The sequence below is a fragment of the Rhipicephalus sanguineus genome, chromosome 1, assembly GCF_013339695.2.
Source record: "Rhipicephalus sanguineus isolate Rsan-2018 chromosome 1, BIME_Rsan_1.4, whole genome shotgun sequence".
Lineage (NCBI taxonomy): Eukaryota > Metazoa > Arthropoda > Arachnida > Ixodida > Ixodidae > Rhipicephalus > Rhipicephalus sanguineus.
This window is the reverse complement of record NC_051176.1, coordinates 300,573,822-300,599,722: the sequence shown is the minus strand read 5'-3', so window position 1 is coordinate 300,599,722 and position 25,901 is coordinate 300,573,822. Positions and strand designations below refer to the sequence as shown.

Below are 25,901 nucleotides of genomic sequence, written 5' to 3'. Positions count from 1 at the left end.
TTTTGTTATGTGAACATTTCTTCTTGAGTTGCCCCCCTGCAATAATGCCCTCGTAGCGCTGCAGGTACTTGTATACACAAAAAATAAATAAATACTGCGTAGAATGGAAGCGGGAAACCGAAAATTCTTTCAGCTGAGCCACTGTGATCTCTAGCAATTCACATGTTTGAAGTCTTGTAACAGATTACACACTTGATGCAGAGAGCCTAAATTGATCTGGAAATAATCCTTAGGACTTGTTTTACCTCCTTAATGTGTTTGTACAAAATGATCAAAACAGTTTCAGGTGTGTGTGTGTGTGTGTGTTAAGTATGGAACTTGTACACATATCATATAAATGTTAAGATGCACATACTTTTTTTCCTCAAAACAGGTGCACTTTCCAGGTGTCACCTCTAAGTGCTTCCGACAGCTGTTGACGTACCTGTACCAGGACTCACTGTGCAGTGAAGTGAATGCTAGCAACTGTCTTGAGCTCATCAAGCTCGCTGACCAGCTTTGCTTGCCACGGCTAGTGGCACTCATAGAAGAACGAGTTGTCGAAGAGCTCAGTGATACAGACCGACATGCAAGTGCCAAGGAGGAATCTACTTTAATGAATGTTTCCAAAAAGGCCACAGAGTCCTCTGAGCGGAGTGGAGAAGCACAGTCAAAGAAGTCCCTTGGTTCTTCCGAAAGGCTGACCAACTCTCCAGAGAGAGCTGGTGGTGTCCCTCAGAAAGTGGCTGGTTGCTCCAAGGATGTTATGGATGTCTCTGAGGTGGCTTTGCAACTCCTGGAGCCTTGCCAGGTAAGCACACAAATGATTCAAAACAACAGATTGAGCATCGTACCAGCACCTGCACATTTATTAAAAATGTGCACAAAGAATGTCCATGCATAACTTTGGTGTAAACTCGGAAAGAATTGGGGCATCCTTCATCATAGGTGGAGAGTACGCCCCCCCCCCCCCCTGGACTGGCTCATGGGGTGCAGAGCCCCCCCCCCCCCCTGGCACCGGCCCAGGATATTTTTAAGATCTTGGCTTAGGTCCCCGTCCATTGACAAAATCCTGTTGGCTGCCCTGTCTGGCAGCCGCTTCTTTTTCATTTCAGGCTTTTAAAGTTCAGCTCATGGGCCAGTGACAAGTAAAACAGTCAGTGGAAAATGCCCCTCAAACGGATTTGTACGTGCAGAATATGTTGTGTTGATGAACAACTGAAGCGACGACTTAAGCTATGACAAGTAAAGAAAATTCACCGACAATTACGATACTGCCTAATGCGAATTCTGAGCGCATCTTCGTGTTCGAGCAACACCAGCTGAGTTTGAAGTTTTGACTATCCGCAGTTGTAGCAATATAACATTCATTACATATTGCCACAGAAACTGCCAGCGCTCGAGCGCTACGCACACTACTCTGTGCATTGCGGGTGTCGTGAACCAAGCGAAGCGCTGATAGCCCCGTTACGACAAGTGAAGCCAGCCGCAGTGCACGTGCCAGCCCTGCACGCGCACGAGCTCCAACCGAAGGGCCAGCGTGCGTGACGGGGGAAGAAAGCGAGGTTAGAGGCCAGTGGCTTGTGTTATCGACAGACTACGCATTCGCTCTCTTGCGTCCTCATTCGCACTATCAGTTACGCCGCCAACGCCAACGACGACGCCGCTCAACGCAGGAACAGACGCCTAAGAGCTGCGCTCTAAATGTCTTGAACCCCGTAGCGAATGGTTTTGAGAACACAAAAATGCTACTGAGAATAGGTGGATAGCAAAACGGTGCATCGTCTGCTACAGCACTTCCGGTTCAAGGAACCTTCAAGGCTCAGCTCTTCGCTGCTTCAAGTTGTGTGCGGTTCAGTGTAATCGGGGAGGAGGCAAGATAACTGGTAACAACCGCGTCGCAGAAAGTACGCGTTTTTTCCCCGATTACACTGAACGGCACACACCTTGAAACAGCGAAGAGCTAGGCATCGAACCGGAAGACGTCATTTTGCTATCCACCTATACAAAGCAATCCGGCCGGCACATTCAGTCAGTGAATGCTTTCGCACAAACTTACTCGCCAATAAAAAACGGGTAATTTCTTGGTTGTCTACAAATTGGTACCCTTCGACATGCCTGCCTATAAAAGTGCTGAGAAAAGATAGTACGCATTTTTGATTTATCAGTAAAGGGTTTTACTACAAGTTCGTTCACCAATGAACAACTCAATTACTCGTCCAGAAAACAACATTTGGCAGAAAGATTCGTCACCGCAGCTTTGCACAAAGTGCAGTGGTAGCAAATGGTATTTGCTACCATCTGAGAATTACTTTTGGCCAACTTGAATTGAATTCACTGGCATAATTAAAGCTTCCCGTGTCAGCGTTAGCCCGCTCTCTCCTGTCTGGTGCATGTTTTAACAAAGTAAAGCCTGTTAATAAAAAAAATATTCGGAAGATCCCACGCATTGTGGGAATCGATTTTATGTGATGCAGTCAACGAGTAGCAGCCTATGCGGCCTTTTTCGCTTTGAGCCAAGAGTTACGAGGTGGATCGAAGTCTTTGTGTAAACTGAAAAATAAATCTGGAGTCTCCCACTTACAGATATTCATAATGATATTACGGTGTCGGCACCTAAGAGACTAAAGTTATATTAAGTTCTTCAGTTTCGAAATTGGACTCTCTCTCTCTCTCTCTCTCTCTCTCTCTCTCTATATATATATATATATATATATATATATATATATATATATATATATATATTGTGAAAAACTTCGTACTACAATATAGGAAACAAAACAAATATTTATTTTATCCTGACAGTTCCACATAACCTTGAACATAATCACTTTGAATTCGACCGCAACCATTACCTACAAGTCAACGGAACTGCCATGGGAACCAAAATGGCCCCAAACTATGCAACTATTTTCGTGGCATCTTTAGAGATTCCCTTCCTCGAAAGTTCTCCATCCAAACCGATATTCTACCGATGTTTTCTTCGTGATATATTCTTCGTGTGGGCTGATGGTGAGCATAGCCTTTCAAAATTCATCTCTGATTTCAACTCCCTGCACCCTTCGATAACATTTACACACATGTACTCGCAGGCAGCGTTACTAGAACAAACTCAGTTTAAAAGCTCCGCCGCAGAGGCGGTCCACGTGGCGGTCGTGAGAACTAGTGGCGCTGCAGTCACGTCTAGCTCCCGCGGCTGGCGCTTGTTGTGATCGGCGCCGCCGATGTACGAGCGCACGTGGGTTACAGCGACGTCTGCGTTTTGTTCGCTCATCATTTTTGCGACTGTTCTTGACCAGGCTTAGCGTCTTGTGCGAAGACACGTGCATGATGTACGAAGCGTAACGAGGGCGAACAGATTCACGGTGTGGTATGCCGACTTGCTTTGCGCCGGGCTGCAAGAGCGGCTACCGCAACGACGACTCCGCTTCACGACACTTCTTCGGACCTCCAAAACACCCTACGCCATTCAAGCTTTGCATCGCAAAGATAGGAAGGTTACTGCGAAATGCAAGGTCTGTGGCGTTCATTTTGAGAGTGACGACATTGTAAAGCACTATCGTCGTGTCGTTGCGGGACAAGAAGTTTTGATCCCACGTGGAAAGTGGGAACTCGCGCCCGGTGCCGTGCTGCGCTTGTTCCCAGCACTTCCACCCCACATTTCAAAGCCAAAATGTTCGGGGTTTAGGCGCAAATCCCCCCCAAACCGCACGGCGTCCCGCGAAAGCCCAGTGCCCAGTTTGGTGGAGCCGCCAGAAATAGAACAGCAAAACGAAAGGCAGGCGATTACCTATATACGTTACCGAGACTGAGAGTTGCATCACACTGACATTCGATGAGTTGTCAGCTGTCGCTATGCCTTCAAGGCAGTGGATTTTCGAGAGATTTTATGACGAGGTATCGAACAAGATGTGCGGAATATTTTACACTCGCCGGCTCGAGAACGGGCTGCTCAGCGCAAAAATTTGACACGGTACACATAGAAAAGACGAGGACCAGCGCTGGTCCTTGTCTTTTCTATGTATACCGTGTCAAATTTTTTTGCGCTGAGCAGTTTAATAATGGAATACCAACTAGCCCAATCCCACACTTTGCCTCGGAAACGGAGACTTAGTTCTGCGAAAGATAATTGTAGTTGACGAGCAGTTTAACTGCATAGTGAACGCCTGCAGCACGAAACGCAAACGGCTGTCGTACAGTGTAAGAAGTGCTTCGGGCATGGAATATCTGCTCGGTGACGTTGAAAAACTGAAGTTGAATACTGATGACTCTTCTAGCGACAGAGTACGCGCGAATAACTGCTCGGTGCTCACATGACGGCCGATCTGTTCGATTTGTTTAAGGCAACGTATAAGTTGCGACGTAGAAAGGTGAGACACCGAAAATACAACTATCCGCTGAAAAAATTGCTCAGAGACGACGTCTATTCGATGTAATCGCACACTGAGATCTCATTTACCGAGTTCTCGTAAAATTTTCCGATTTTGGGTCAGTATCCCTTTAACCGTCGCGAAAACGTGTCTTGTAAACATTGCAAAGCATTGGTGATGTTTTTCGAGAAAGTTTTTTTCAATAAATTGTAGACAACATGGGTACACTTTTTCTAGAACGTTTTTGTATCTCGAGTAAGTACGCTTCTTTGTATACTATAAAGGCTTTTACAAACGTGTTGGGTTGTTCGTGGTCTAGATAAGACGGCAGCAGCTAAAATTGTAGTGGTAGTTATAAAAATTACGCTGAAAACCCTCATTCGCTTAGAAACTCCTATGCTTGGAAGTTAAGCGCAATGTAGACAGCTCAAATATTGTCACAGGGTTGTGACGTCGACGAAGGCAGCAGTCAGCAGGTCCGAGATGAAACTCTTTATTTGGCCGAATTAGTGGCCGGGAAACAAAGTCAAACTGCAGCAATACACTGATAGCAGCGAAAAGAGCGTCAACCGTCGATCAACTGACAAGCGGTCTAGCGCGTCGGCTTTTATACAGGCGCTATCGAACTTTCCAGCGATATCCCTGGTGGCGGCGTTATCTCTCGACAAAGCTGGAACATTCGCGTGCGGCGCGCAATCTTACCAAAACGATCTACTACAATCGCGAAGCTTCTCGAACACTGCTTCGCGGACAGCGTCGAGCGTTGTTAACCGTCCTTGCTGGTCAAACCCGAATACATCAAAATAAAACAAGTGGGCCTGGCAATATAGACCGAACGTCGATTCTTAGCCAATCCATGAAGAACACACGCGGGCCAATGCATACAGACGACCTTATGCATATCCACCTAAGTATCCACCTAACTAGTACAATAAGAAAGTTGCCGCACAATTGCCGCGAGCAACTGCGCGGCGGACCGCAGCGTTATGCCGTGGCAGCAGACGCGCTGATAGTGGCGCAAGACGGAACTGCAGCGCCGCTAGTTCTCGCGACCGCCGTTCGGACCACCCTCCTCCGCTGGCCGGGATACGGAGCTTTGAAACTGAGTTTGTTCTAGTAACGTTGCTCGCAGGAGAGTGTTCATTTCCTGGATGTCACTGCATCGGTCAGTGGCACCAGCATCTCCACTTCCCTATATATAAAGCCAACTGACCGCTAACAATATCTGCATTTCCACAGTAGTCACCCCCACCACTGTAAAACAGGTGGCCCACAGATACAGAAGAATTTGCTCTGAAATTACACAATTTGATACCCACGCACAGGAACTGAGAGCAGCATTCTTGCGTCAAAAGTACCGAGAAAAAATCGAAATTGAGCGCGCTCGCTCTCTGGACCGAGGGGCCACAATGGAAGAAAAAGATGGAAACAAAGATAGAACGTCAGGGGCAAATTTAATCCTCACGTACTCCGCCGCAGCTCCTCGGGTAAACTCTATATTAAGCCGCCACTTCAACATACTTAAACAGAGTAGTCGACTCCCTACCATATTTCAAACCCCACCCAAGGTGGTTTACCGAAGAAATAAAAACCTGAGAGACTTGCTGGTCAGGGTGAAAACGCACAAATCCGACCACCATCAGGGCTGTAGACCATGTGGGAAACCTCGCTGCAGAGTGTGCAAACACATGGTGACCACAAATACGGCAGAAGCCTCCTATTCGGACTTTGAGTATAAAATTAAAGACGACCTTAATCGCGACTCGTGCAATGTGGTATACAAAATTTGCTGTGAAGTGTGCAAGCAGGAATATGTTGGGCAGACAGAAACCACGTTCCGTTTAGGTTTTAACAACCACAGGGCACACGTGAAAGGCCTCCCTAATTTGCCGTTCTCCAAACACATTAATCTGTCTGGTCACTCTTTTGAGCACATAAGTGTTATACTTCTACAATCCAGCTTCCAGAACACACGGGAGCGCGAACAGCGGGAGTCATATTTCATAAACAAGTTCAAATCACTCTCCCACGGAATCAACGAGAGCCCTAGGCGACTGACGTGCCTCCGTGACCAATCGTAGCACCCAGAAAGGGAATTAATTAATTAATTTATTTATTTATTTATACACACGTGCGTTCAGACACACGGGACGCAAAGTAAACGATCGAGAGCGTGAAAATATACTCAATCGGTGCCACATGCATCAACCGTCTCGTGCTCTTTCTTCGTTTTTCTCTTCTTTTTTTTCTTTTTTCTTCTTTTTTTTATTTCTTTGCATGAAAGAGGTGGGGGGGGCTACTCTTAGCCTTGTATCGTTGCCAGAGTTTTCACAAAGCTGGAGCGGGTCGTATGTGTCTCTTCTTGTGTGCGTACAGCCCGGCGCCGCGAGCTAACATCCGAACAGTCTGAGCTTGGACGCCATGTGTGTGATGTGTAGAAGCGACACTTCTCTTTTTTCCTTTTCCTTGGTCGTTTGCTCAAGCCGCTTTTTGTCTACCCTACGAAGATAACAGGGGCATGACCCAACCGCCTCGCCCGCCTCCGGCGGATTTCCGTCTTTCCTCCCGTTGTTCTTCCTCTCTCTTGTTTTGCAGCCGCTGACGAACACCCCAGCAAAGCAACTGTTGCTGTTGCTTCCTTCGTTATTTCTCTTTCTTTCTCTCTTTTTTTTCTCTCTTTTCGCGTTTTCTTTTTCTTTTTTTGAAAGTGTCGTTTGGCCCCCAAACTGGGTGGGCGGCCCTTATGCAGCGGGTTGGGCCATGGCTGTGTCATTTCAATTACATCCTCCGAAGAAGGCTGGACCACTAGCCGAAACTGTCGGGATAAAATAAATATTTGTTTTGTTTCCTATATTGTAGTACGAAGTTTTTCACAATTTTTATTACGGTAGCCTAGCCAGAAGTAGTTCTCTTTATCCATATATATATATATATATATATTTATATATATATATATATATATATATATATATATACGCGTGGGGAGAGTGAGACAGAACTGTGGAAGAGCAGGTCGTGCCCCCGCCCCCTCCAGTAAGATAAAAACTCTCCGCCTATGTCCTTCATTATATGTACTCCCTCTCACCATAACTAGGCAAACTGCGAAAGTTATGGGAATAGAGAGAGCCAGTGAAATGATTTTTAGCCGTGTGACTGCTTACACAAGATTCATGCCAGAACAAAGCAGTCTGTCATATACGACCTATCTGCATTTTTTAAATATGTCATAGCTTTTGTTTTTGCAAGAACTAGTTAGATATCTTTTTTGTTCTTTCAAAACCTCTAGCATCACAGTGTGTGTCTGCACGAAATAAACATTTCTGTATTTGGTCCTCATTCTCAGAGCCTTTTGTTCCGAATTATTAAAGGAAAGTGATGCCTAAGGGAGACAATTCTTTTCAGTGGAACTGTTAAGTAAAGTATAAATTCCTGTTAACAGTAAATTGCCTTTTTTAGTAGAGCTGTGTGAATAGCAAAATTTTGGGTGCGAAGCGAATTCGAATATTGAAGTGTGAGTGCGAATCGAATAGAATATTTTTCGAATATTTCTCGAATAATTCTAGAATATTTTTCGAATACTTCGAAGTGATATTGCAGATAAAAAAAAGTTAGAAAGGATTCCTATGCATATTCTTATAAGATAGCAACATGAAAGTGTTTCTTTTCGCTAGGTTTATGAAGCACTAGTGGGGTGGTGTTTCATAGTTGTCTTATCAAGAATGAAGCAATGTAGAGGCCGAATTCTATTTATGTACACGATTTGGTGCAACCAAAGTGTTGCCGACAACACTTTACACGTGAAAGGCAAAGATGCCATTTCCTCAGCCTCTTCTCCTCTTTCAACTTCTGTGGAAGCCCAACTGATGTGGCGGACAAGGGTGTGCTCATTTCAAGTCCGGAGTTCCAAATCTGTCTCGTAGACGTTGATATATAAGAACATCTGAAATTCTGGATGCTAAAAAGCTTCGGCTTCCGATTTTTCGGAATTCCTGGCCAAATTTCAGGTCCAGGAAAGCATTAATTGAGCCCCCACCTCTGCCACATCTTTCATCTCCATGTTGGAACCAGCGTTTTCTATAGTTAGTAAATTTGCGACCGTAGCAGAGCTTGAAAGGCAGCTTTGCCGCAATACCGGGGTGTGATGAGGTGAGGCATATTGAAAATTTAGGGACCACTTCCAATCAGACGTTGTCTTTGTCTTGGCAAAGTTCGACCGTAACCAGGCTTGAAAGGCAGCTTTGCCGCAATATCGGGCTGTGATGAGGTGAAGCATATTGAAACTTTAGGGACCACTTCTAATCGGACGCTGTGTCCTGGGAAAGTTCGACCTTAACGAAGCTTGAAAGGCAGGTTTGCCGCAATACCGGGGTGTAATGAGGTGAAGCATATTGAAAATCTAGGGACCACTTTCAATCGGACGTTGACTGTGTCTTATACCCTTGTCACACGCGTAGCCTAACCACAGTTAAGTACGACGGCCGTTAAGTCTAACGGCTGTTGTACCTTGTCACACGACAACCCTAACCGCAGCTAATGCGCTAACGACCGTTTTCGTAAACGGAGGTAGGCAACCCCTGTTAGTGCCGTAAACTGACAACATGGCGGCCCCCATGTCGGACGCGAGCTCGGCTGCCAGCGAAATGTCGAGCCAAAAGCGACGAAGGCGTTGGTACACATATGGGAAGATAAATTACCGGCTTTGAGGTACAAGTTGTCCTTGCTGCAAAAATCTCGTGTGCATTTCGAGAGATTGATGCACGGCTGCGTTCGTTCATAGAGCAAGGTTTCACGCTATTTGATAGACGCGCATCAAAACACGCTGCTGACGCGTCCATAATCTAGCGTGAAGCCCTGTACAAGGCTGTGTTATAGCGGTGTTGCACGAACGCAGCCATGTATCAACTAAAGAACGCTTGGAAGCGCTGCAAACGTGTGACAGCGCCTCTGTCTGGTTTACGGTAACTGCTGTTACGTCCGCTAACTGCAGTTTGGTATAACAGCGGTTAAGCTTACCCGTGTGACAAGGGTATTAGCAAAGTTCGACCGTAACGGAGCTTGAAAGGCAGCTTTGCCACAATACTAGCGTGTAATGAGGTGAAGCATATTGCAAATTTGAAGGGATCACTTTTAATCGGACGTTGACTGTATTTGTTTTTGGGAAGTTTGAATAGTTCGAATAGTAAAAATTCCAGTGCGAATCGAATCGAATAGCAAACACTATTCGAAAATTATTCGAAATTCGAATATTCGCACACCTCTATTTTTTAGTTATTATTGTACAGTCGAACACGGATATAACGAACTCGAAGGGGATCGCGAATTACTTCGATGTATGAAAAATTCAATATAAAAAGAATACAGGCCCCGAGACCTTACCAGTGGTGGACGATCACCTACAATCGGCGCATTCAAGAATGACAACTAATTCCACATACACGATGCAACAGAATGTTTTTGCATGAAAAAAAATTGCTTATCTTGGCCTGCTTCTTCGTCTTCGAAATGAAGTTGAAGATGCTGGCCTCGATTTTATCGAGGCTGTCCAGGTGCGACAGCCCGGTTCACTCCATGTTACCGCAAAAACGCCGAATTGAGCCGAACGCTGCCGCCACTTCAGCGGCGGAGTACGCTCGTGTAGCCGCCACCTCGTCCAGACGATCTTCGCCGCCACTTGAGCTGTCGGCCTGAGCATCCTGGATCCCGGCAGGGTTCCGTTTGGTGTCACAGAAGTCTGTTGCCAGACTTTGGGCACACCATGGACGCTGGCAAAATACTGAGAAGTGTGAAGCGGCACGTGGGTTACTGGTGCCCCAGTGACACGGGCATGCCACAGAACTGACCCCCGAGTCTGGCAACAGACTTCTGTGACACCAAACGGAACCCTGCCCTTGGTCCCTGCGACCGCAGCTACAATGTCAAGAGAGAAAAAAAGAAAAAAAAAAAAAAAAGAAGCCGTTCTAAAGTTGGAGAACGCGCCCAGCAGGAGTACAGTCCGAGCCCTCTCACCCTCACGTTTTTCGAGCGTTTAGGGTGTCGGCTGAGGCGCGGTGCCGTGAAAGTCGCGGGGCTCAGCGAGTGCCGAAGCGCGCCTTCCAGCTCGCGCGGCTTTCGATATATCCGATGACAGGTAAAAATACCATTCGATATAGACTTGCGAATTTCTATACTTTTACAAAGGATTTTCAGGGGGATAATTTAAGAGTTCGATATAGCCGAAAATTCGATATATGTGGGTTCGATATATCCGTGTTCGACTGTATTTGTTCACTCAGAGTAACTTGCTTTTGAAAAAAGTATGTCTCATTTGTGCTTTTAATTTTTTATTTGGAACGTTGAATTATTTACAGGTAACACTTAAAGGGCCCCTAAAGCCACTTCGATATTTTTTTACATTTCAAATAAACACACGCATCGAGTTCAGAATGCTGTCACGATCAACGGCAGCAAACACGGCAGCGATTCGCGCTGCAGGCATGCAAAAAAAAAAAAAAAATCCCATGCTCCTCTTTGGGTCTTTCAGTATTCCAGTATTCGTTAGTTGTGACGCTGGGAATACTGGCAAGGCAAGGAAGAACACTCGGCAAGGAGGAGAGATAAGCCAATGAACGGAGCGTAGGGAAGGAAAGAGTGAAACAAGCGAGGGTCATCAGACGCGTGCAGTTCTGCTATTACAGCACCGTTTCTAAAATTCTTGTGGCTACGTGTTTGTTGTAGACTCAGCACAACTGTAGCACCACAACAAAAGTTTGATCTCTGGATGCTTTAGGGGCCCTTTAACATTATTAACACCTTCATGACCATAACAATTCATAAACATAAGTGAACGAAAGCAACTTGTCCACGCTGGGCATGAGCCAAACTCACAGCCTCCATGCAACACATCGGGCAGTTGTGATGATTTTTGAATAGACACACACACAGCAGTAACTACTGCCCAGTTAAGGGCACAGGGTAGGCCCTATACCTCCCATCTATTTTAAGGCTTCTTTAAGACCCATTTTCTCAGAAACTACTACATGTAAAGCATTCCGGTTTGTTTCATCTTATTCGTCTGCATCTCTTCTTGCAATGGAACTAGAATTACCATATTATTTCAACTGTTGACATTTTTGCAATTTTTTTAAAATAAAAGTGCCAAAAAAATGTAAACTATTCCACATTTGTACACTGTTCTAGTTCAGTAGCTTGGTATCGATGTTTGGTTTATTCCGATTAAAAATCAGCCTTCTGATCTTTCAAGTTGTTTTGATAATGGGGCAAATGTGACAAAAAAAATTGATTTCGAGATATTGAGAGCTAAAGAGGAAAAACAAGTTTATTTCATGTTTTGTTCAGAAAGAAGATGTACTGAACAACTTAATCAATAGCAACGTGCCATCGCATGAATCAGCTTTTCACATCTTTCCTTGTTTTCTTGGTTTCCTGGCTTGCTTTGTCATATCTTCTGTCTCTCTATTGGCCAAATACTGTCGATGCCGGTCGATCTCGTCCAAGCATATCGCAGTGTTGTGCCTCGGTGATATGCCAAATGGCCTTGAGAAAGTTTATTCTGGCCATGTAGGCCTTGTTAAAAGTTAAAACGGTTTCAATTGTGGCAGTTCTGGGGGTTTCCATCCCAAAGAACACGATCTAGTGTGTTTTCTACGAGTGCCATGGTTCCTCCACATTCTGTGCAGACACAGTTACTCGTAATCACGGTTTGTAGAAGATCCACATAAATCTAAGCGTAGCCATTGTCACTACAGGTAATATTTTGTCCCTGCGGCGATGCGGAATGAGGACAAAGCTTACCTGCTGAAGTGATCACATGAGTGCTCCCAGTCTCGTTTCTGTTAGTAGCCGAAGAGTGTCGATTTCCAATTATATTGTGCTTTCTAAACAGTTTGTTTGATTTTCAACACGAGAATATCTTTTGCCCCCATAACAATATCAACAAGGGCGCAACTAAACTCAAAATAAATGCACAGAACCCCACCTCTCTGCGGGTCTCACACACACAAGGCAAGTGAACTCAGTAAATGCCATACATGTTCAAAAAAACTGCACCATGTGCCTTTAAGTAGCCAGAATACTATTTATAAACCTGCTAAGCGCAGAGAAACTACCAGTCTCGATTTTTTAGAAGTTCACTTGAGGCAGAAAGCTCAGCTTGTGCACGGTCTGAGAAAAGGGGGCTTGGCTGCTCATCAGTTGGTCTCGAAAACCTGGTCCTTTTGGCTCAATCAAAGCACGCAAAAATGCGTGGAGCACTGGATAATATTAAGGAAGGCCTTATCATTCCAAAAAAGCAAAAAACCAAATTTCGAATTTTTTTCAAAATTTTTCCTACTCTGTGTTCTTAATTTCTTGGCTTGGCCTTTGCCACACATTCACGTGTGGGAATTGTTAGCCAGTGCCACTTGTGGCCATGGTGGCAGATGGGGAACATTCATTAAATTGCTGGCATTGAATAGTATGTGATCTTAAAAGCATTCTGGTATGCTGCATCAGCACACCATGGCTGTCAGTCAAGGCCCTCACTCTTAAATAATCATTAACTCTTTCCATACCAAATCTTTTTTAAAGACGATAGTCTTTCTTGGGGAACTTAAACGTGGAAATTTTGGTCTGTCTGTCTGTCTGTCTTTCTGTTTGTCTGTCACCCGATTCAGCCACCCGGCCAAAGTTTAACCACTTGCTGAACACCCAGCCATCTTGAACTGGTAACGCCGTTTATACTTGTGAACATTGTTGATCAAAAAGCAAATGTTACGCATATCTGAGGTGCAACATCAATACGTAAGTATTAGGTGGTGTGTTCCTTTACTAGAAAATACATAGATACTTAATTCTAAAGACCCTAGTGTTTCTTAGGCTGCGCTGAAAATGCTAGTTTTTCGGGCTGCGCTGCAAATGTGGCGCTATGAGCCAGATGCTGCGATTCAACATAGAGGAGGAGGACTCATGTAGTACGGTCGGCAGCCGGCAGAAGGCTATCGTCTTTCGATTTTGACGACATTTGCAGCGAAGCACGCAGATGCAGCCAATTTTTCTTTTGTCAGAAAACCATCAAAATTTTATACTTCTTTATTACTGATTAATTTTGAGCAGCTTCATGATCATAACACCAACTGTTCATTTGTTATTTTCTGTTTTTTACTGTAATCTTCGTTTTTATGTTCTTGAGTTGCTGATAGGGATGACTACAGAAACAGTCTATATAAAGGTTAATATTTCTTGTAACAGAGGTCAAACATGCTGCTATTGTCCTTCTTGTGGTGTGTTATTGCTGTCACAGTGAGGAAATTGCAGAAGTGCTGGTGAAGTGTATTTGCCAAGCCGTGTCTACATGAGAGAGGTTGCAAAAAGCTCTAAATCATTCTTGTAATCATCAGTGAAGCACCAACTTGAAGCTCTGAATATCACTCACCAGAGTTTTCGAAGTCTGACTGTGTACTTGCAGTCAAGAAATGTTTGAAAATTTCATGGCATTGAAAACTGCAGCCATCATTGCAGTAGCCGCCACATTCCACGCTGCCATAATTAAATTCTGGAGTGCCAGACCTCTATTGCCTTTCTTCTGACCCTAGCCTAAAAAATAACCTTTTTTTTTAGAAAAGGTGGTGTCATTTAAAACACCATAGTATTCACAACAAAATTATAAAACTGATAAAACGACGGCCACTTCTTTGTGATATTTAGTAGGTAATAGGATTTTGCCTGAAAAGGTTTAGGTGACTGAGAGCTCAGTTTTAGAAGCAACCAGCAAAGCTGAACAACAGTGAAGGTAAGGGAAAGAAAGCAAATGAGCTGCTTTAATGGAACTCTCAAATTAGTTAGTGATTAGGTTTATAAAATAATCTTCAATTTTCAATAAAGGGAAGGAAGTATTTATAGTTTGGCAATGCGTTGAATTGACAGTGCATAGTTCTGTGGAGGAGAGGCCATAGTCGGACGCCTTTTGCATTTCTCCTAAATGTGCTACATTTCAATATCATTCACATTGAATAACTGCAGCCAAAAATTTCAGCACCAATCCTTAGTTTATAGTTGGTTGAACAGTAGCCTATGAGAGCAAAAAAAGGTGGTTTCATGTTATATTTCAGTCTATGCTTTACTTCATACCATTATGGAAGGATAGACCTGTCTGTAATAATAATAATAATAATAATAATAATAATAATAATAATAATAATAATAATAATTTCTGAGGTTGTACGTGTCAAAACCGCAGTACAGTTATCAGGCACGCTGTAGTGGGGGAACTATGGAATAATTTTTATCAGCTGGGTTTCTTTAACATGCACTTAAAGGTACTGACACCAATTTTCAAAGGTGGGTTTACTCAGCTATACAAATCTTTCGTATACAGAGACGGCTCTGCACAAGTGTGAAGCTCAGTAAATGCTGATAAGATAATTTATATTGACAATAAAGTAGAGGTGTGAGAATAGTTGAACTTTAGAATATTTTTCTAATAGTGTTTGCTATTCGATCTGATTTGCACCGGTTTTGGGACGTTAAACCCCAGATATTATTATTACTGATTTGCACCGGAATTTGACTATTCGAAGTTTTGAAACTTCCAGAAGATAAATACAACCAGCGTCCCATTTTTCAAACTCCCTAGGGTCCCTAGTGACCTCGAAATCATCTGAAAAATCGGGCAGTCCAAAAAAACGAATTCATGCGTTTTTATTCCACTCAAGTGGTCTAATCACCACAGCCACGTCTGAAATAGCTTTAATGCATCCCAGTACACTTATCAGGCATTTTGGTGTGCGCCCAGGTTCTCTTGAATACATTCATACCTGCCACAAACCCAGCCTAACTAGAGCACCACTGATACCAGCAAAGCACGAAATAGGTTACCGCTCTCTCGCATGGAGCGTTTGGAAACAATGATGCGGAACACAAAGACTGTGGTGGAGGAGCAAATGACTCGTCCCCGATGCGTGTGCTAACATAAGCGATGCACACACGTGAAGGCGATCGTTCCTAGTAGTGTGCAGCACATCACCAACTAAGCTGGTGCCGTCGCTTCCAGGGCACTTGTACCATACGCACGCATATTTCATGAAAGTGTTCATGATGCCCACTCCGTTCCTGACTGCACACGGGCGTGGCGATAGCAAGCTGCTTACATTCGTGAAGGCAACACATCTGTGCAGCGCAGTTAGCAGTCTCGCGCAAAGAGACAGCATTAATGGTGACGCCAGCGGTGACGACTCGCTAGGCGAGGCCACATGCACTACTGAGAAGTTAGCTGAAAGGGTTTATCAGAAGGGTTGTCACTGATTAAGCCATGGATTAAAGGTGTACTGACACGAATTTTAAATATATTCAGATAGTTGCTCTAGATAAAAACACTGGTGTCGAGAACCATAAAAAGAGTATTGTGGTGCCTGAGAATGCATTGGATATATTTTTAATACCGCTACCTTAAAGAAACACTTTCGGTTTCTGAGGGCACGGCTTCTCAGTGATGTGTCATCGCAATGTGACGTCATGGCCGGGAGACAGTTACTCGTGACGTACTAGTGGCAGATTTGTCATTTGCTCGTGGTGCACGTAAACAACGATAAGTGAATTGTCGTCCAATGACCCTGACAGTGATTTCGGCGATTTAGGCTGCATGCAGGATGCAGAATTCGCAAGCTCAGTGAAACTGTGTTGACTCGTCGGGATAATGTCCATTGCGGTGGGGCTGGCTTGCAGATGCTAAGTGACGGAAACTTTAAAATCAAAGTAAACTATTTTATACTTGTTGTCTGACTCCAGTGTGTTGAGAGCATTAACACTGCATACCAAGGAAGTGTAAAATGTCCCTTTTGCGATGTTTAAAGTCGTACTGGCGTGTTTGCCGCCTGCCACCATCACGCCTCCATGCATTTCCAGTGCTTATTCGTTAAGACATCGCCGCACTGCGCTGCAGTGATGTTCTGTGCTATGCCGAAGAATTCCCATTTTGAGACACGAAAATTCCCTATTTTGGGCATTTTTCCCTGCATACTTCAAAAAAAATCTCAGAATATTCCCCTGCACTATGGTGGTAATGTGCATGAATGAACACACACGCACGAACACATAGGCAATAGGAAGAGCGAACACCCTCATGATGTATTCATCCACGTTACGTCGTCTGCTCGGCGTCCCTGTAGCGTACCGTAGCCGTAACGCGTTGGGTGATTAGAGCGAGCACACGGTAGCAACCTACGCTCTTAGCGTTGGGCAGCAATGGTAGCACCGGAAGAAAAAAAAGACAGTAACATGGCAGCACACGTCGATGCTGGTCCCTTGCGCCTTGAAATTATGAAGTTGCCGTCGTGAGCTGTGTGGCCGTAAGTTCTAAACCAACGCTGGTGTTTGTGCTATATTTGTGTCCTGACGCTTCGACAGCAATGTATTTGCATCTATTTTGAACTGTTTTCAAGATTCATTCTCAAATTCTCAGGGACAAGGCTTGGCAGGCTCGGCTGAACAAACAGCTAATCACAATAATAAGGACAAAACATACCTGATACCTTGTCCTCAGTGTGAGATGACACAAAGCTATAGCCAATTCCACCGTTTATTTATTGTTGTCATGACAGTGGGCAATTAACAAGCGCGAGTTCGGATTGAAGCGGGCGCTGCCATGTTAGTTTGTCATCGCAATTATTGGCAGTTATTGATAAAATAATTAAATGCTTATGACGCACATGCAAATCGTGATTAGCGTATCACGTATTGCTGTGACGAAGCATGTGCCAAACACAGTTTTCTTAGCCTTCTCCAATTGTAGTGAAATTATAAACAGAACTACGTTTTGCTGCGCAAGCATGTGGTTTGTTCACACATTGTAGCTTCCAACCTGCTGAAACCAGCTTGTGAGATGGACTGTAGCGCCTGCGCTCCTGTACAACACAAAAGCATGGCCTTCGTAAACTGATGTGCTGTAAGTACACTGTCCATCAGTGGCGTAGCCAGGGCCCGTGCCCCCCCTCGAAATTTTTTTCTGTTATGGGATACACAGCACAAAATGGCACTCGACCACACTTACCGGCCCGAGCCCCATGCCGGATCGAGGGCGTGCCTCCCACTTCCCGAAACAAATTTCTGCCTACGCCACTGCTGTACATATGTGGACTTTGAGTCTAACACCCGAAGTGAACAAGAAATCTCCACATAATTATTGGAAACAAATTTTAAGGACTATGGCTTTGCATGCTGCATGCGCCAGAACCAAATGCAGAAATGGATGAAGCAGTGCACAATTGACACGAGCACGCGCACATAAAATGACGCAAATACACCGCTTGTGTGTTTGCGTCATTTTTATGTGCATGTGATTGTGTCTTTTGTGTGCTGCCTCATATATGGCTCACCAACTAGCGCACCATTACGTATTAAGCAACTGCAGAAGCCGAAAATGCACTGTGACCGCTGTTTTTGTCATAATAGGGAAATCCACCATTCCTGAAATTCCCTGCAATATCTCAGATTCCCTTTTTCCCTTTCATCCAAAATGATGGCTGAAAATTCCCCGAAAAAGGGAAAATTCCCTGTACGGAACATTAGTGCTACGTCGTGACGGTGGCCCCTTCAGATTTTCGATATTCTTCACCCCATCACACTCTGGCATTGCGGCAAAGCTGTCTTTCAGAGTGCTACGGCTGCAAATGGATCGACTCTCGAAAGCGCCGGTTCGAACCTACAAGATGATAGATGCGACAGAGGTGGGGACTTTAATCAATGCCATTGTGGACCTGAAATTTGGGCAGAAAGACCGAAAAATCAGGCGTCGAAACGTTTCAGCGTCTGAGATTTCAGATGTTCTTATACATTCAAGATGTGGGAGAGCACGCGCGCCCATTTCCTTTCCTTAAGGCAGGCGCGATCGGGAACTGACAGCGGGAGCGAAGGAACCACTAGGAGAGGAGCACAGTCGCCCTTTCCGGACAACCCCTTCTTTCCCGCTACTCCTCGCGCTAATCCTCGCATCCCGGCTCGCGGGAAAGGGAACTCGCCCTGCGAGGGAATCAACCCTCGCGGTGGGGAGGGACACGGGAGGTGAACAAAACTGCCGACCAGGCAGGGAGACGCTCTCTCGTGCCCTGCTGACCAAGGAACATCTCACCGCCCCGAGACCCGCGAGCCGATCATCGACCGAAGGTGTAAGCCATACCCTTTGTTTTTCTACGAGAGCGGACTATCCCTCTACGCGACATTTACGCGTTATTGCTAACGTAGCAATAAAGTGTTGTTTGTTGTGCTAGCCTGTTGCCTTATTCGCCCGAACCCGTCGTAGCTGCGATGACGCGCGCTACGGGAAGGGGACGTTGACACGGTACGAATATATTTGCGGCTGGGACCGGAGCTAGGCTTCTGCACCAGCCGTACGTAGAGCGGACACCCCCCTCATCTGGCGCCCAACGTTAACGAATTTGGCAACGCGGCTAGTTTTGTGGACGCGAGCGACTACCGACGCTCCGTCAACATAGGACAACGGGCATGTCTGAATTCCAGGATTTGTTCATGTTGTCTGATGTCGCGTCGCAGAATGTCGATCCTATGGCTAACGCGGGGGCATTGTTTGGACTTTCCGACAGCGTAAATTTTGGTTGTTTCACGCGGGACAACCAAGGTGTTGCAGCGACCGCGGTAGGAGAGATTAGGCCTACGACGGAGAGCGCCACGCCGGGCACCCCGTCACCTCGCGACGCGAACAGCGAGATGCCACCACATGTTGCTTCGGCACAAGCCGCAGATGTGGTCGCGTCTTCGGGCAATAGTGTGCCCTCGAGCGAGGTACTCTTGCAGAATGCGCTGTCAGTTATGCAGAGCTTAGCCAGCGCGTTGCAAAACACAGCGCAGCCTCCTTCGCAAAGTGCGGGACCACGTGTCAAGGTAGACATGCCTACCTACAGTGGCTACCACGACTGCAGGAGCGCAAATGAGTATCTCGACCGATTGCTCTACTATCAGCAAGCAATGGGGCTTCCCGACGCCGAACTTCTCGCGCGTGTGGTCCCGGTGTCGCTGACAGAGCAAGCGGCTCGATGGTTCCGACTGACCGGACATCGCGCCCGCACGCTAGAAGAGTTCCGCGACGAATTCCTTTCGGCGAATTATGAGTGGCGCTTGAGGAGGGAGTTGGAGCTACGCACCCAGCATCCGGACGAATCCTTGCTGGAGTACGTACGGGCGATGGACGAACTTTATCGCCTCGCCAACCCTCTCGCCACCAACGCGGAGAAAGTCGAGCGCGTTACGCGGCAAGCGCACCCGACTTTTGCGGCTCACTTTAGGGGATGCAAGTTCGCAGACCTAGAAGAGCTCGCCGCCGAAGCGAAGCGCATACAAGGGGACATCCTCGCGGCGCGAGCGTACCGCCCGCCTCCACCCGCAGCGCAGTCACTCGAGCCTCGCTGCGCGTGGAACGGTGGCGCGGCCAGTTCAGAGGCGTTTAGGGGTAACGCGTCAGCATCGTTCGCTGATGAGCACGTACCGCGCGGTTGGGAACTGTCAGACCGCGCTTTGGACCCCTACGCTTACGCGCTTCGTACGGCCCGTGCTGCGCCTGCACGTGACGTTCCGCGGCAGGAGCACGTGGTCGAGACGAGCCCAGACGAGCGGCGCAACGCGGAGCGAGGCCCGCCGGATCGTGGCGACGAGCGCCCGGGCCGGCGTGGTTTCCGCGGTCCTTGCTACCGGTGCGGCGCACCGGGGCACATCGCCCGCGAATGCGGCCGCACGCCGGATCAGGAGCGAACACGCGGTTCGGGAAACGGTCGACGCCGCCGGTGAACCACGTCGGGCACCGCGCGGCGATCAGTAGTCCTACCGATGCGCTCGGATCACTAGCACCTACAGTCTGTCGCGCAGGTGATGCCGTAGACTCGCCCGCACCGTTAATCGAGTTAACGATAGCTCGAAAGAAGTTTGTAGCACTTTTGGATACTGGGGCAAGCGCTTCATTATTTGGGGACGAGGTGTTGCACCATCTCTGCGAGAACAATATCCGCTTGAGACAAAGCAACACCACCTTCCGCCTTGCTTCGGGCACAGCGCAATCGAGCGGTGCGGCTAGGCTTGTGATCCGCTGGGAAAGACGCGTGAGGCGACAACGCTTTGTCCATCTTCCCGGGTTGTCAATGCCTCTAATCCTGGGTCGAGACTTTCTCGCCAAGTCAGGGATTGTCATTGACATTGCAAGAGGAGGTTACCGAGAGCGCGACGGAGACGCGCTAAAGCTTTTCTCGAAAGCACCCGCATTGACAACGGCATGCCAATCGCAGGGAGCAGCGCGAGTGAGAGAGGAGGAAAGCGCGCAGAGTAAGCGAGTAACCCCGCCAGAACAGTGTGCCGCGGTACAGGGAAGGTCAGTGCACCCGCTTTTGGCAGATGCACACAGCATGCCAGAAAGGGAAAAGATGCAGCTGTCGTCGCTGTTGTACGAGTACGACGCGATTTTCACTGACCGCCCGGGCCGCACTACGCTGGTCAAGCACACAATCGACACGGGTGACGCACGACCTTGGAAATGCAATCCCCGACCGATTAGCTTGGCTAAGCGGAAAGCACTTGACGCCGCCTTGGACGAACTCATCGACACAGGCGTGGTCGAAAGGTCAAACAGCCCATGGGGTTTCCCGGTGGTTCTAGTTCCAAAGAAGGATGATACATATCGCCTTTGTGTAGACTACCGCAGGCTGAATGAGGTTACGAAGAAGGACGCATACCCTCTTCCATCCATTTCATCGTTAGTATCCAACCTAGGCGGGGCGAAGTACTTTACGACGCTCGATGCTAGTCGCGGATATTTTCAGGTCGAAATGGACGAGCGGGACAGAGAGAAGTCAGCTTTCACATGCCACAGGGGACTTTTTCAATTCAGGAGAATGTCTTTTGGCTTGGTGGGGGCTCCCGCTACTTATCAGAGGCTAATGGACCAAGTTCTGGGAGATGCAAAGTGGCAGCACGCCCTCGCCTATCTAGACGACATAGTGGTTTACTCGAAAACGTTCGATGAGCACTTGCGCCACTTAAGAGACGTTCTAGAAAGGCTGAGGTCTGCGGGCATCACTCTGAACCCGAACAAAGCTCAGATAGCGGCGACCCGAATAACATTGTTGGGATTCACGCTTGACGAGGGTCGCATTTTGCCGGATAAGGGTAAGCTTGAAGCGATAGTCAGCTATCCGTCGCCGAAAGACATCGGCGAGCTGAGGCGCTTTCTGGGGATGGCGAACTTCTATCGCCAATTCATTCCAGACTGCGCGGCAGTGCAGGCGCCTTTGACAAAGCTCTTGAGGAAAGGCGAGCGTTGGGCTTGGGGTCAAGAGCAGGAGGCCGCACTGCGTCGCCTCACTAAGTTGCTGGCTAACACGGCTGAACTGCAGCTACCCGATTTGAACAGGGAGTTTGTGATTCAAACAGACGCAAGCGACCTGGGCTTAGGAGCAATTTTGCTTCAGGAGCATGGAGGTGCCCTCCGACCGATTGCGTTCGCGAGCCGTTCGTTAACGCCGGCGGAGAGGAACTACTCGGTAACAGAGAAAGAGTGTCTCGCGATAGTTTTCGCTCTCCGTAAGTTTGACTATTACATCGACGGAGTGGCGTTTGTTATTGAGACGGACCACATGGCGCTCACGTGGTTGAGGCGCTTGAACGAACCAAGCGGCCGCCTGGCTCGTTGGGCATTGCTTCTGCAGCGTTACGACTTCACCGTACGCTACCGCAAGGGCAAGAACAATGCCGCGGCCGACGCACTATCGCGTGCTCCAGTCCGTCACGAGACTGACCCGGAACGGACTGTGAGCGAGACACTCGAAGTAGCGCTAACAGAAACAGTAGAACAAACGTCAGTTCAAGGCACAAGCGTGAACCACGTAGAGGCTGTCGTTAGCGCGGGGATTGTTTTCAGCAGAAGGGAGCTGTTAGAAGCTCAGCAGAAAGATCCGTTTTGTCGAAAGGTGTTCGACGGGCTCCGGGAGCCGGGTGGCGAGGCCACCGCGCACACGGGGGCAGCTGGTATTGCTGTCGGTGCGGAGCGCTCGGCAACAGCTGGTAATGCTGTGAGCGCGATGGATTCTTATCTGCTGGATTCTGATGGCGTCCTGCTGAGGTACATCCCATCCGACGATGACACAAGTGAGTCATTCAAGGTCGTTATACCGCGCAAGTTGAGAGGAGCACTGCTTCGCTACTTTCATGACTCGTGCATTGCTGGGCATGCGAGCGGCCCTAAGACTTATGCTAAGTTGTGTCGCCTCGCTACCTGGCCAGGCATGAAGCGGGATGTGATTCGTTACGCCCGTTCATGCCACGTGTGCCAAAGCGTCAAGCCCCGAGGCGGACGACCGCCCGGCCTCATGCAGCCGATCAACAGCCAGACTCCCTGGCAAATCGCGGCATGTGACGTAATGGGACCGTACCCCACAACTCCTAGCAGAAACAAATTCTTGCTGGTGATCACGGATCACTTCACTAAGTGGGTAGAACTTTTCCCCCTTAGAAAGCTGACGGCTCGTGTGATCTTGGATAAGTTGATGGAGGTTTTCACCAGGTTTGGTTTCCCTGAGCAGTTGATAACAGACAACGCGTCTTATTTTACTGCGAAGGTGTTTGTTGACACGTGCGCCGCGCTTGGCATTAAGCACAAGAAAACAACCACCTACCATGCTCAGTCGAACCCCACGGAACGAGTTAATCGCAACATCAAGCACATGCTTGTCGCGTTCTCTGAAAGGCACAAGGACTGGGATACCTACCTTCCAGAGATCGGGTTTGCGTTGCGATCGACTGTGAACCGCTCGACTGGGTATGCGCCTTCTTTTCTAAACCTGGGGAGAGAACTGCCGAATCCGATGGAGACTGTACTCGCGGATCGCAGTGGAGTGCCAGTGGCGTCATCAGCACGAGCTGAATACGCAGCGCAGTTGCGCGAGAAGCTAGCGGAAGTTTTACGTAAAGCACGCAGTAATCTCGGCACTGCTAGGGCACAACAGAAGGCGCAGTACGACCGCTCGCATCGGAACGTACACTACGAAGTGGGCGATCTGGTGCTGCGACGCCATCATGTTCTTAGCGACGCTAGCAAACAGTTTGCAGCCTCGCTGGCACCGAAATGGTCCGGGCCGTACCGAGTGCGAGAGAAGGTTTCCTCGCTTGTTTATCGGCTCGCGAACATGAAAGGCAAACCGAGCGGCGGACCAGTGCACGTATGCGACTTGAAACGTTACGTGTCACGGGAGGAGCATGGGGACGACTATCAGTCCCCCTCCGAGCCGCGGCCGGCGGCTGGGAACGCTCGAAACCGAGTGAAGAGCCCTGAGCCGCGGTACTTCTTGCGAAACAGGCGGAGACAACTCTGCATGTTGGATGAGCAAAAGGGAAATAGGTGCCGCCGGGACGGCTTGGAGAGGAGACCGCCTCCTCACGGCGAGCCCACACCCACTTTACGTCGTCGTTGTCGCAGCCCCACCACCACCGGCAAGCATCGCCATGGACGCCTGACTGGAGATCGATCGGTACATCACGCCGCCACTTCCACGCTACCCCATCGCCTCACCGCCCGGCCTCCACACAAGAGGCCCGAAGACCAACGCCAACCGAACTGGGAGAGCCAGCTGCCTGGGGGCCGCAGCCACCAGGACGTGCCAGGGTTGTGTGGACACCCCGATGGCCTATGCTCCCTCAAGGCCACGGCGCAGCACGCCGAAAACTCCGAGCCCCGCCAGACCGGAGGAGCCCGAACCATGCTGGAGAGGCCTTATGGAATGAAACGCTTCGCTGACTCGCTCCTCTCAATCACCACCAACGACCAGAGAGGCGGGGCCCAAGGAGGCGCGGTCCGGACCACGGGGCGGGAGGAGCAGGCCAGACCTACCGCAGCAGTGACGGCGGAGGCGACGACTGGGGAAGCCATGACGCAAGTGGACACGGCAGCGAAGACTGCAACGAGGCCGGTGGTGGCTACTTCGGAGGCACCGGCGACGCCAGTGGGGGCACCGGCGACACCCATGGCAGAGGGCCGACCGCAGGAGGGCACGGACCTGGACCGATCCATCCTAGCCTTTCTCGATGAGGAATAACAAAATATTACCTCATGGTGCAGTCTCTGTCGTCCGAGGGCTTTCTTAAGGGGAGGAGGATGTGGGAGAGCACGCGCGCCCATTTCCTTTCCTTAAGGCAGGCGCGATCGGGAACTGACAGCGGGAGCGAAGGAACCACTAGGAGAGGAGCACAGTCGCCCTTTCCGGACAACCCCTTCTTTCCCGCTACTCCTCGCGCTAATCCTCGCATCCCGGCTCGCGGGAAAGGGAACTCGCCCTGCGAGGGAATCAACCCTCGCGGTGGGGAGGGACACGGGAGGTGAACAAAACTGCCGACCAGGCAGAGAGACGCTCTCTCGTGCCCTGCTGACCTACGAAGGAACATCTCACCGCCCCGAGACCCGCGAGCCGATCATCGACCGAAGGTGTAAGCCATACCCTTTGTTTTTCTACGAGAGCGGACTATCCCTCTACGCGACATTTACGCGTTATTGCTAACGTAGCAATAAAGTGTTGTTTGTTGTGCTAGCCTGTTGCCTTATTCGCCCGAACCCGTCGTAGCTGCGATGACGCGCGCTACGGGAAGGGGACGTTGACACGGTACGAATATATTTGCGGCTGGGACCGGAGCTAGGCTTCTGCACCAGCCGTACGTAGAGCGGACCCCCCTCAAAGTCTACGTGGGGCAGATTAGGAACTCCGGACTCGAAGGGAGCGTGCCCTTGTCCGTCATGTCACTTGGGCTTCCACAGAATTTGGAGAAGGAGGAGAGGTTGAGGAAATAGCGTCTTTTCCTTTCATGTGTAAAGTGCTGTCGACACCACATTGGTTGCACTAAATCATGTAAGTAAATACAATTCGGCCTCTGCATTGCCTCATTCTCGATAAGACAACTAGGGAGCACCACCCCTCCAGCGCTTCACCAACCTAACTGAAAGAAACGCTTTCATGTTGCTATCTCATAAGAATATGCTTAGGGATCCTCTGCAACTTTTTTTCTGTAATTTCGCTTCAAATTATCCAAAAAATGTTCGATTCGATTCACACTCAAATTTAAGGTATGTTGCCACCATTTTGGAAATCTTTTTAGATTTTGATCCTAAACTGATTGCTTTGTATCCGCCTTAAGAAGGGGTGTTTAAAAAGACACTTCAAGTATGTTAGGCAAAAAAAAAAACTAATCACAATTTAATTACCGAAATTGCACAAAATATCCCTATTACGTGAACAGTCATAAGTACTGATCCTGTGATACAAAAATGGCTTGGCAGCAATGTAGCTGCACATGCAGGCTGTGAAATAAACTAGAATCTTTTGCACTGACGTCAATATTAAGTATGGTATAGCCGAAAAACCAAAAATTGTGTAATTTCAGGTGGTTGCACTTCAGTTGAAATCATATAACATCAAAAGTTATTCGTGCTTTTCAATTATCCTTGTTTATTGCACAGACTAATGTTCCAGAAAGAAGCATGTGAAGTTTGATAGAAAAGTATTGGTTCATTAAAAAGTTATGACTTTTTGTGCAACAAAA

General features: G+C 48.0%; 1 protein-coding gene across 1 annotated transcript in view; it reads left to right on the top strand.

Annotated features, from left to right (window-relative positions):
• The window catches only part of LOC119379367 (rho-related BTB domain-containing protein 1), a 169,994-nt gene that overhangs the window by 141,608 nt on the left and 2,485 nt on the right, over positions 1-25,901 (top strand). The window contains exon 12 of the mRNA XM_037648676.2: positions 374-790. Coding sequence (XP_037504604.2) covers positions 374-790 — 417 coding nt within the window. The remainder of the gene's footprint in view (positions 1-373; positions 791-25,901) is intronic.